The sequence below is a fragment of the Idiotropiscis lumnitzeri genome, chromosome 9 (genome assembly GCF_059441095.1).
Source record: "Idiotropiscis lumnitzeri isolate Australia: NSW breed Sydney's pygmy pipehorse chromosome 9, RoL_Ilum_1.0, whole genome shotgun sequence".
Classification (NCBI taxonomy): Eukaryota; Metazoa; Chordata; class Actinopteri; order Syngnathiformes; family Syngnathidae; genus Idiotropiscis; species Idiotropiscis lumnitzeri.
Genome location: NC_142399.1, coordinates 2071930 through 2084153, shown reverse-complemented (window position 1 = coordinate 2084153; position 12224 = coordinate 2071930). Strand labels below are relative to the sequence as shown.

Sequence of the window (12224 nt, the reverse complement as noted above, 5' to 3'; positions counted from 1 at the left end):
GGACGGATCAACATAGATAACTAGATTATTTTAATAGCAAGTAACCTTTTTCCAGTCACATGCTGTCATTAGAATAGCATACATCTCTGACATACACACACACACACACGCGTGTATCCCCTGGTTGTGTGAGCGCGCACATTAAGTGAAAGCAAAAAGGCTGGAAAGCTACGCGCATTTCCGCATTTGCATTTGTAAAATTTACAAAGTTTTACGACCAAATCGTTTTCAATGACGTGACCAAGGTGAATTTCAGGTACTCGAACATGATATAAAAGGAGTAGGATGGAGAAAGTGGGGTGTTTCCAGCGGGCTCAAATTTAAGTGGCACGGTACAGATGGGTGGGCTTCTGTTAGAGAACACCAACTTGAGAATTGTTTTCTTTTTTTTTGTAATTTTAATTGAAGCATTAAATTGTGGCAGGCAAACTTTAATTCTTTACATGCTATTTAATTGTGTCATTACTCTGTTGAATAATATACAAAAATATAGAGTATTATTTTCCTTATAAACACACTTTTTCGGGGTAAGCTGAAATGGATTAACGTCATTTTCATTCATTTCAGTAGGGAACGATGATTTGAGATACGAGTGTCTTGAGTTGCGACGGTGGTCACGGAACTGATTAAATTTGGATCTCAAGGCAACATTGTGCTGAAATGCCAACGTACTGTGCAGCACTCGCTGGGGATGCAGATCTATTTTATATTTTATTTATTTTTTATTTATTGCTCTAAGGCAGGGGTGGGTAAACTTTTTGAAAAAAAATATATGAAAATGAACAAAAGCATACCAACAAAAAATATGTCTTTGACACACCACAGTACCATTTAATGTCTGACAATCGGACCTTTCTATCTGGATATGGCTAAAGATATTGTTTCTTCAGCTCAATTGTCTGATTAATCCCAGACGACGGTCACACAGACCGTGTAGAACTTTTTTTTTTTTTATCAACTAGGTCTGCTTTTTTCTTGTTCCGCTTATTTTGCCCTACTTCCTCTCTGTGACTAACATGCTTTCAAAACAAACTAACATCATCCATGGAATGTGTCATTCTACTAACCCGTATGGTAACAATGTACTAACAGTATTGACCATCATATATGATTTGAGTAACAATCGTTATTCTGTTCACAGTTTTTAATTTCCTTTCTCCCCCCTTTTCCACAAAGCACTCAGGCATTGGACACGCTATGGTAAACAAACTACATTGTTCGGAAGATATCATACTAATTGTTTCTTAGTTTGGGTTTGCCGTGAGTTTCTTTTTCCCTTTTTTTCATTTTATTTTTTTAACTGTAGACGTCATTTACAAAAACAGGGAATTAGCGGTTGGTACTCTTCTGCTTACTTTTGGAATTTTTTTACCTTTTTTTTTTTTTAAATGATTTTTTTCCTCATCATTTGTATCCTCCTAATTGTTTTTATTTTTGTACTTGTTTCCTGTCCAATTTTGTCTGAGACACTCATTTGGGAACATCCTTTTGAATAGATGTTAGGGACCCTTCGCTGTTTGGCCGGCCGTCCTTTGGCTCCTCATTCCTTTTGGCATGGCATGCATTTTTTTTTTTTTTTTTTTGACTACATGTTGCGTCACATCAGCCATTCGTCCACATGAATGTGACAGTTGAGCTGTGCTTGTCTTCTCTGGTGCTTTCTCGTGCCTTGTCGTGGTTTGGCAATGTCCATAAGTTGCTGCATGCCTCTGACGCACCAGCAAGTGTACAAATGTCCGGAACATTTTCTTTTTGTATGCAAATGATCAAAAAGAAAAGCGTGACATGTATGCTTTATTTTTGTCTCGGGCCATTCCCCAAACACGAAGAGATGATTGTGCCTTACATAGCATGTGCTCCATCACTAACATCTGACTTCTTTTTAGAACTGTTTGGCAAACTAATGAATTGAATTGAGTTCAACTAACCCAGTTAACATTCTACTAACGCCATTTTTGTGTCTGCTAAATAATTTTACGTTGCATTCGGGGGCAATACTAACACCTGGACAGTTCACTAACTCTCTAAAACAGCTCTTCTTTTGGGGGCATGGAGTCCTCCAACTAATCATTTGGACAAAATAACCTACAAAACAAGAAAAAAGACATGAGCAACAGACATGAAAATGGGTTTCTGGAAAAGAAGTAAAGGAAAATTCATCTCTGATGGGAAGAAGGAAAGGTAATTGTACTGTAACATAGGCTGAGGAGAGTGTTTCTTTTCGCTGTGCTTTGTTGTCTAGGTAACGATATCCGTCGACGGGATTCTGACAACTACGGGATACACGCAAGAGGACTACACCATGCTTGGCTCCGATGACTTTTTCTACGTTGGAGGGAGTCCCAGCACGGCGGACCTGCCCGGCTCTCCGGTTAGCAACAACTTCATGGGCTGCCTCAAGGAGGTAAATGCCACTTTGGTGTGCAATTTGACGTTCGTGGGGAGTCACAATATCACTGAACTCATTCACTGCTAGGTTTGGGGAAATGAATGACGTATATACCCGTCAATGGGAGTGAATGAGTTCACTCAGCAAACCTTCCTTTCACAGTTTTTTTTTTTTTGTTTTTGTCCTCACATGCACACACACTACCCCAAGCTCAGGTGGTTTCATCCTGCACTCCCTAGAGGCGCAAAGGACTCCATTCCAAGAGAGCAGCACCAACACTCCAGTGCTGTTATGCTATTTTTTTTTTTTGAGGGGGGGGGGGCACATATGCTCTCGTAAAAAACAGTCCCTCCATCCATTTTTTATAACACGTGTCCTCATCAGGGTCGCGCCTGACCTCAAGCCGATCCCTGCTAACTTTAGGTGAGAGGCGGGGTACATCTTGGCCTGCTCGTTGGCCCATTGCAGTTGTTCAAATTGTAAACGCTGTAAATGCAAAAGTTAACAACCTCATCGTGGCCCGTTCGAGATTATTCTCTTGACGACTCAAGGAAGTGGCAACATTTTCTATCAGGTAGATAACGTATGCCATTTACTGCCATTAACTTATAGCTGTATTTTTTTTTTAGTAATATGCTGCTTAGCATTTGTGACCTGATACATTTATTTCAGAAGACTTCAGGTTCACATAACTACACCTGCATAGGACAAGATTGATTTATACAGCCTTTTTTTATTCCCATTGTTGCATCCAAAACAATCTAATGCATTTATATGCAATAATAATGATAAAAATAATCGTGAAATATGAAAGTACAATAGCGGCCTTCACTTTAGATTTTGCGACTTTGTGTTTTAGAATCTAACATGGTGATACCCAAGAATTTTCATATTTCGCATCATGACTAAGCCATCATCTTTATAAAATAAGAACATCTAATATCCCGAAACTAATCAGATGTACTCTGGTCGCATCTGTGCACGCGAGCGTTAATGTACCAGCACGTACTGTGGCTGATTGATGGATTGTTCACAAGTGGTTTGATGAAATATTATATTTGCGTTTCCATGACGACACTGCGACTGCTAAAACAAACAGTTGATTGTCACCGCTCCTTGATGACAAATTAGTGCTGCTCTATTGCACCTATAGGTACTCTTTCGACAATTATTTTCAACATTAATGCACAAAAAATGATGAGCGCAGCCTCCAAAGGTGGAAAATTGCAGTCTTCATGTGACATGTCATTGATGATTATACAAAAGAGCTGCATGGAATTTGTAGCTTTTACAGGATGAGTAAAAGGCGTTACTACGTAAAAGGCTTCTGCGGGAATTGCTTCTGCTTATTTTGCGTGTACAGTAGTTTAATTCGTTTATGTGATATCAGTCACATTGCATTTAAATCGCATCTCGCTGCACATTTAGTCACGGCTCGGTAATAAATATAATTCTCCATGCACGTTCAGTCGTCCCCTCTGAAGCGCTCTCATTGTCAAGTCGAGTATAATCATGCGCTGTAATTGACACAAAATAAGACACAGTGCTTTCCACGCCTGCAATACGGTTTGCCAACGTAGCGAAAGTACAATTTTCTAGTGCATATATATTTGTCCAAATATTATCTTCCAAACAAAAGTCTTCCATTTTCCATTATTTCCGCGGCCTCATCGAAATAGTGGCGTTAGATTCACCTTGCCAAAGTTGATCTCATTCCCTAATGAGGCCTGCTCAAAATAACCTCAGTCTTCTTTTTTTTTTTTTAAAAACTCGTTCCTAAAATTAGCCCGTAAATGTCTCATTATAAAATGGAACATTATTGGACTGTACAAAGGCAACCTATCATTACTGCTACTCTTACGTTGTGATTATGCAGATTGGATAATAATGTTGTTATTGCCGTCTCTAATTTGTTTAAGCCCCATTAGAGGAGCACTTTTCTTTCTGCAAAGTGGTCCTTGCAATGCCCCCCTCTTGACTCGGTGTAGCTGCTTTTTGTCATCAATGGATTGTTGATTTTCGTTTTATGGGCATGTGTTAGCGTCTGTCAGCAAAGCAGTTATGACGCTTTCATAAATTCAACACAAAGTTTAAGCGTCAAAGCAGTGAGTGTTCGCTTATGCAGTTCATACACACTACTCAAAAAAAAAAAAAGAGTAACTGAAAAAGGATATTCGGCTTTTGCCTGAAATTCGGGATGAACCGAGACGTGAATTTAATTTGACCTCCTCTATGATACTATAATGTGAGCCACATTATGAAGATGAAATCATAATTGTCCAAGGTATCAACTCATGGATTAACAACCAGTTGGGAATTTTGCTATACAGCTCCATGTTGGCGTACAAAGAAAGCTGCTCCAGAAAATGAAGTCATGGACTAAAAATTCTCAGACCACCAGAACAGTCCAGTTGTGATGGGTTCCGTGTCTTGAAAAATACAACGAATCACAATCCTTTCAGGACTGTGCGCATGTGTGAAAGAAAAGGTCGGAAAAGTCTCTCCGGGGATTTTTTTTGAAAGGGAACACTTTGTGGAACACCAGTCCTGGAACTTTTCTGACAGGCAAAACAATCAGCCAGAATGTTCAATTTTACTCCTCATAACATCCGTTTATCTTGCCAAGAGGACTCGTGATCCATTTAGAGAGCACATAATGATGCGGGCCATCTCATCAACACTCAGTTTAGGCAACATCAGATCCATGTTTTTGATTCCGAGCACAAAAAGGGGGAAAACAAACACAAAATAAAATGTCGCTGCGAGGCTTTCCATTCCGGTGCGCTAATGAACCGAAATATTTCCAACAAAAACCCTCCTAAAGTCAGTTTCGCAAAGCTACAGTGACATTTTCTGTGTTTCCTCTTACATATCAGGTTGTGTACAAAAACAATGACGTAAGACTTGAGCTGTCACGGCTGGCCAAGCAAGGCGATCCCAAGATGAAGATCCATGGTACTGTGGCCTTCAAGTGTGAGAACGTGGCCACCTTGGACCCGATCACCTTCGAGACCCCCGAGTCTTTCATCGTCCTCAACAAGTGGAATGCCAAGAAGACGGGCTCCATCTCATTTGACTTCCGTACCACCGAGCCCAACGGACTCCTCCTCTTCAGCCATGGCAAGCCAAAGCAGCAGCAGAAAGATTCCAAAAGTCCCCAGATCCTCAAAGTGGACTTCTTTGCCATTGAGATGCTGGATGGCCACCTGTATCTGCTGCTCGACATGGGCTCGGGGACTACGAAGACCAGGGCGGTCAACAAGAAGGTCAATGATGGCGAGTGGTACCATGTGGACTTCCAACGAGACGGCAGATCTGGTAAGTCCGCTTTCGTGAATGTTTTCAGAAACATTGGCATGTACGATAAAACTATTTGGAACGAACCAAAGCAAGGTAAGATCTCAGTAAAAGGGCAGGAAAAACTATGGCTCTTTGGAATTACAGGAAAATAATCTCTCGTAATGTTTCGTGTAGTTTTTTGAAATTTTAACCACAAAAAGAAAAAATATAACCATATCGGCAGGCATATTGCGGAAAGATGCGTTGCGTTCAAAAAGATTGACTCCATATCCACGGGCACTCATACAAGGCACGCGATTGGTTCCCGGTGTAAGCTCGACCAATGAGAGCATGAGGTGATTTATTATAAAATATTTTATTTATGTTGATTTATTGATTGAGTTTATGGGCTATGATGACGCAGCGTCTTTCGTTGTTGTATCTTGCCAGTCTCGTCCACAAATGGCGCTACAGTAAGCCAATTTCAACTTTGTCATTAGCCAATGTTACGTCGCAATTGTCTTGCAGCGGACGATAACAACTTAACGTTGGCTTGTACATCACCTCTCATAGCCTGCAGCTTGGTATTTTTTCTTCATTTTGCATTTTTAAAGTTAGATTTGTTGGGTAACAATTATTTAGAAGATTGGGAACCATGTTGGGTGTGGAAGGGCAGTCATAACGGTGTAATAGAGGCTTCAATTGCACCAAAATAAGAATTAAAAACAGAAAGTAAAAAAATAATATTTTTTTTTCACGGGGGGGTTCAGGTCCCAATTTGACACCTCTCCTGACATGTCTCCAAAGATCAGACATGCTTTTTATGATGGTATGTGCTTCGAGCCAGGCTGTATATTAGATGTACACATCGAGCGTTTCTAAAGCTGGAATGTAGAATTCATTCTATTATTATTCAACACCGGGTTCAATGTGCATCATTTGGGCTTCGAATGCTGCATGCTTCATTTTTCCTCACACTTTCTCGATCCTTGCGTAACACTGAGTAATATGCCATGCAGTCAAAGTTGGAGTCTTTTCAACTCAAAAATTGTGGATGTTCTTAATGGTGGGTCAAGCAAAAGACATTTGGTGCCTTGGAAGGTGCTCATTACGTGTCTTGTCCACACATACTTGCTACAGAACATCTTGTTGAGCTTTTTCGAGTCACTTTTCTGTCTAGCCTGTCGAAGTTTCCATGGAAACAGGAGGTGGTCTCTCCCAAGACCAAGACAGTTGTTACACAGAGCTGTGCTGAGATGGGCGCTAATGACATTTAAGAGTCATTTATCTTCTTTTCATTAGATTCATATAGCATCAATTCTTCCGTGCTATATAAAAAAAGGGACGCGACAATCTCAAATTGCAAAGTGAGAAGGCTCACAGCTCGTCTTGAAGCGTCCATGTTATCGAATCACGCATTTCCAATTTACCAATGCTGGTTTATCATTGAGGAATCCTGCAAGTACAAAACCTTCCTGCATTTTCAATTTTCTATTCTGAGATTCAGTTGAAGTGCAAAATAAAAAAAAAAAGCAATATGATATTGTTGCAATATAATTTTTTTGACGGAATGCTGAGTGTGCTGCTCCTCAAATAAAAACATTAAAGTTTGGGGACTTTTTTGTTCGTTCAGATGTCACCCAGGCGTTTTATTCATAAGCATACGTGTACCTTTCATGATGCATTCAATTGCAGTTTTTCTGAGATTACTTTTACTTTTTAATTAAATGAAAAATTTAACATCGCTGTTATCATGTCAGCTTCTGTCAGAACCTCAAATGCCAATTGTTACGGATTGTCCGTATTTCGTTACAGTTATCACCGAACACTAAGTCGTTAAAACCAAAACAATAATTGTTCCAAATATTGAAAACATAAAAACTGTCACATTGCTGCAATGGGTTGAAAACCAGCAAAAATACTACGTAGATAATTGCACTATTTTATATATTTGACAACACACCAATTGGAGACGTGGCGTTGTTCTCGTCCGCTTGATGAAAGTACTGCTCACTTATGTGTAGTGGAAGCGATCCGGCAACTGCAATTTAATATTTGATCAGATTAAAGCCGTGTTTAATAATAGAACAAATCATTCTCAAATCGAGCGGGAGTGATAAACCTGCAACATCTGGTAGCATTTGCTTCAAGTCACATGTTCTCATAATACTCAAGACTGACTCCAAGCTAAAGTGTACCACAAGAGCCAAACGTAATTATCTGCAGCCGGGTCTTCTATGAGCAACACTTGAGCTGCATCCTTGACAATAGCTGATAATCATCTGGGCTGTATTCCGGCTCTTCTTGCCGGAAGTCCATCGCCGAATGGACTCCGGCTCTCAGACTGCATCTTCTAACCTCGATACATTAGAGACGTCACGTCACAGTCTTCTTTTAAGTGCTGTCGGTCACAGCTTGTACGGACGTTGCTCCATTTGGGAGCCCACTTCCTGCCACAATGGGCGCGCCATCGCCACACACACACACACACACCCCCACACACTCCCCCACACAAGAATATGACCACATAGACGCTGACGGAGGCAACACATCTCCAGAGCTCTCTCCCTACAGAGAATCCAATCACATTGAGAGATTTGGCCGTATCGTCCTAACTGGATTGTGGTAATCCCCGGTTTAACACATTTTGGGGATGTGTGAGTGGGGTTAGGAGGTATCATGCCAAGTTGCGCCTGGCTGCTGATGCCGAAAGTAGGAGAGCCCTACTTTCTGGTCTAATAGTAAGGGAGGTGTGAAGCCTCTCGAAGCGTTTGTGAGTTCGTCATCATTATTCATTGAGTTGTACGGTGTGCATTGTTGGTTTGATCAAGTGTCTTGGTTTATCCCGCGCTTAACGTCATTGTTGCTCGCTATTGTGCTCCTTCATCTGCTTTCTTCTCGTCATTGTGCTCTCCTCCCCCGTGCCCTTTACAGAGACATCTTTATCTCCTTGTTCCCATCTTGTACTCCATCCATCTCCTCCTCTTTTATGCTCTACAGCATTCATGCACGCACACGCCCGAACCCTTTTGGCGGTGAATGATGTTACAAACATAGTCCTAAAATGTGCGTATGCCTTACCATCCTCGTGCTCCTCGTCTGGTGATGGCACACGTCCCCACGGGATTTTTTTAGTGCCTTGCTACAATGTTGCTAGACTGTGTTTACGCACTTCCTTAACAGGACTGTGACAAGAAAGCAGAGCACTCCGAAGCCATCTTTTAAATATGCTTACAACCTCTCGTCGCCCACTCGCAGCAATTTAGAAAGCCAACCCCTGTACGAAAAAAAAAAAACATCCTTGTTTGATTATTCATACAATAATAGCATTCACGTGTAGATGTAATGGGTTGTGCGAAAAGTCATTAGGTGATGGTGTGGATGTGAAAAAAATAGGATGCAGATGGTTGGCCACGCCATGGGGGGGGAAAGGTAACCAAATATTAGGATTGACGAAAAAAAATCTAGATTTATTTAGCGTAGTTTCTGAACGATAGAGCGCCCAATCCACAGAAAAGCCACACCGTTGTATTAGCCGCATGGTTCAGAATCGAGGAAAAAAGTCCGTAAAATACGGTCGTCAACGGTCAATTCTACTTACACAATTGAAAAATGTTCAATGGATGCATTCTGACCGAGCCGCCTCGTGCTTTTCACACCGTTTAGTGGGGCAGGGCACAAAAAGTGAAGGGGGTGATATTCCCATCACTAACCACTCTGACCACACTAATGTTGACTGTTTAGTTAAGTACCTGCTCTAGGATGATGGAAAAACTTTCTTCCCTAATGAGCTTGATGTAGTGTGCTCATTAGCTGTAACCTGAAGGGAGCTGTTCTGGCTGTGTAGCGGGTGGCCCTTGCCAAGTGTGCAAAGCTCGCAAGCCGCAACAGATGTGGCTAGAAAGAGCAGGGACAGTCGCTGGTTGCAGGGAAGAGCTGGAACAGATGTCTGGGGCCAAGACCCTTAAAACGGGCGACAACATGCTGGTGGGACCAGGTTAATAATTCTGCTCCTGGCCCTCCAATGTTCTCGGAGTCGTCGCGTGCAAAACTGTGCTGGCTCATCTTGACTTCAGAGAACATATGCATATTTAAGATCATCGCATGGCCATGATAGATTTACGAGTAGCTATTTAACAACATACTCTATACAAACTTCATATTTATTTAATAATAATAATAATGATAATAATAATAATATGATGCATCAGTTTTATATACAGTTCCTATGATACTCTATTCACATCCATGTATGTTAATGGTCGGTGTAATAAAATGTGAAATACCTCATTTAGTGTTTAGTGTGTCCATAAAATGCCATACAGCCCCGATGAAAATTTAATGCAGGCTTCGAGGCTTCCACTTCTCGCAACCCAACACAAACAGTTTGAGAAAAAAAAGCAACTTAAAAGTGCTGCTCCCATTTTCACAACAAACACTGAAGACATTTGGCCAGAGGCAATTAACTATTAGCCACTCATATCTTCCTTTGCAAGCATCTGCCACTCAAAATGCAAATAATTATTTTATGGCAATATTATTTCGGAGCATCCTTAGCCTATTTCTCTGCCGCTTTTTCTTCGGGGAGGAAACCTGCTGTATACGGTAGATTACTGCATGCGGGAAGTGAAGGAGTGAAGGCAGTGGATATTAATTAAAGACCCACAATGGCACCTCAACTAAAAGTAACGTATCCATGTACCAATTAATCACGCGATGCAATTTCCACACTAAGGCCTTCCTTTTCCTAAATTTAACAGTCCAGTCATGTCCGCTGTTGTTTACCGTTCTCCAGATCGAGAATTAAACCTGAATGAGAGCAATAAATCACGGTGGAGAAACACACAAAGCTCTTGTTGCGGCTTTATGTTATGTTAGAGGCGAACAGAAGGAGAGACTGAGTGAAAAACACTGCCGACCGTTAATCAAGTTCAAAAAGATGGCTGCAATTTTTTTACCACTGCCTGAAATGATTGAAGGGGCGCCAGATTTTTATTCACCTCTGCGCTCGCTCACACACTTTTTTTTTCTTTTTTTTTAATGACCGCTCCTTTAAGATAAATTAGACGTATTATGAGGAATCCAGGGAAAATGGAGAGGACGATGCCAGGGATCCGGGATTAAACTACTAATAGACGAGCTGCCTCGTGATGAATGTGTCTTATCAACATTCATCAGTCTTTGGAAATGAAGAAAGCCCTGACCCTGTCTCCCCTGATAACGCCTATTAGGCCAACTTCTCCATTGGGCCAGCTTTAATTGACTTTTCTGGATGGAAAAATAGCCATCTCTCTGTGTTTTTAGGTACCATCTCTATCAACACCCTCCGGACTGCCTACACAGCCCCCGGAGAAAGTGAAATTCTGGACTTGGATGATAATCTTTACCTGGGGGGCCTGCCGGAGAACAAAATGGGCCTGGTGTTCCCCACCGAGGTGTGGACCGCTCTGCTCAACTATGGCTACGTTGGCTGCATTCGGGATCTATTTATTGATGGACAAAGCAAAGACGTGCGGCGCCTGGCTGAAATTCAGAAGGCTGCCGGAGTCAAGCCGTCGTGCTCTAAGGAGCCTCCCAAACAATGTTTGAGCAATCCTTGCCAAAACAACGGCATCTGCAGAGAAGGCTGGAACCGATATGTTTGCGACTGCTCAGGAACCGGATACCTGGGTCGTTCCTGTGAAAGAGGTAAGAAGTGCTTCGTATCTGTGCTTGAAATGTTGTCAGCACCGCACAATCACCCAATTATTTTTCTCTGGAAGCTTCCATTACATTTTTTTTTTTTTTTTGCTGGCATGCGAATGATTTTTTTTTCACATTTCTTAACTGTTATTTGCCTGTAAAATTAATGTGGATTTAAATAATGAAGAGTCAAAATGATGCCAAATATTTGAACATAAGTCATTCATTACCAAGTTAAACTTGTAAGCCAAGGTGTCATTATAAAGAACTCAGCTTCCTTGAAAACGTCTTGTACAACAATTAAACCATACGTGGGTCTATGGTTATCGTCACATTTTTTTTTTTTTTTCATTTTTTTCTCAATTGGATCCATCAAAAACACTAACAAGCCAAAGCAAAATCTGCTCACGGAGCAAAGGTTTCGCAGAAGTTTTGCTCGACGACTATAATGTGGAGAATGAATGCTACGCCTGGCGCTGTTTGCTTTTTTAAAATCCATGATCCTGATTTTGGAACCTGGTCAAAAAGGGCTTTCTTTGAAGAAAAGATCAATTTAACATGCCAGTGCAAAGCAGACAGAAAGAGTCTGGGTTCGTAGCGTGTTGAATGGCAGGTGACTGATGCACTGCTGAGACGCGCCGGCGCTCCTATCGGCCATGCACAATAGCCTGCAAATTGGCTGTCTTCTGCTAACCTTTTAACTCATCAAACCACTCGGCTGTGGCCACAACTGGCACAGAATACTCATCATTTTTCCTCCGGAGCAGACATGTGAGTCAAGTCTTACGCTTCAGAGTCTTGGCTGACTGTGCGGCGCTCGTTCGGCTACGTTAAAACATTACAAATGCTTCGACTGGGAATGCTTTCGGTTGGT

At 41.4% G+C, this 12224-nt stretch overlaps 1 protein-coding gene across 17 annotated transcripts in view; it reads left to right on the top strand.

The window, feature by feature from the left end:
- Positions 1-12224, top strand: part of LOC148329801 (neurexin-1a-like) — a 176122-nt gene that overhangs the window by 61207 nt on the left and 102691 nt on the right. For 15 of the 17 annotated variants that reach the window (XM_088305569.1, XM_088305565.1, XM_088305560.1 and 12 more), the window contains 4 exons: positions 1177-1200; positions 2243-2404; positions 5266-5707; positions 10973-11356. In XM_088305569.1, the coding sequence (XP_088161695.1) occupies positions 1177-1200; positions 2243-2404; positions 5266-5707; positions 10973-11356 (1012 nt within the window). The remainder of the gene's footprint in view (positions 1-1176; positions 1201-2242; positions 2405-5265; positions 5708-10972; positions 11357-12224) is intronic. The other 2 variants (XM_088305566.1, XM_088305558.1) reach the window with 1 other exon arrangement.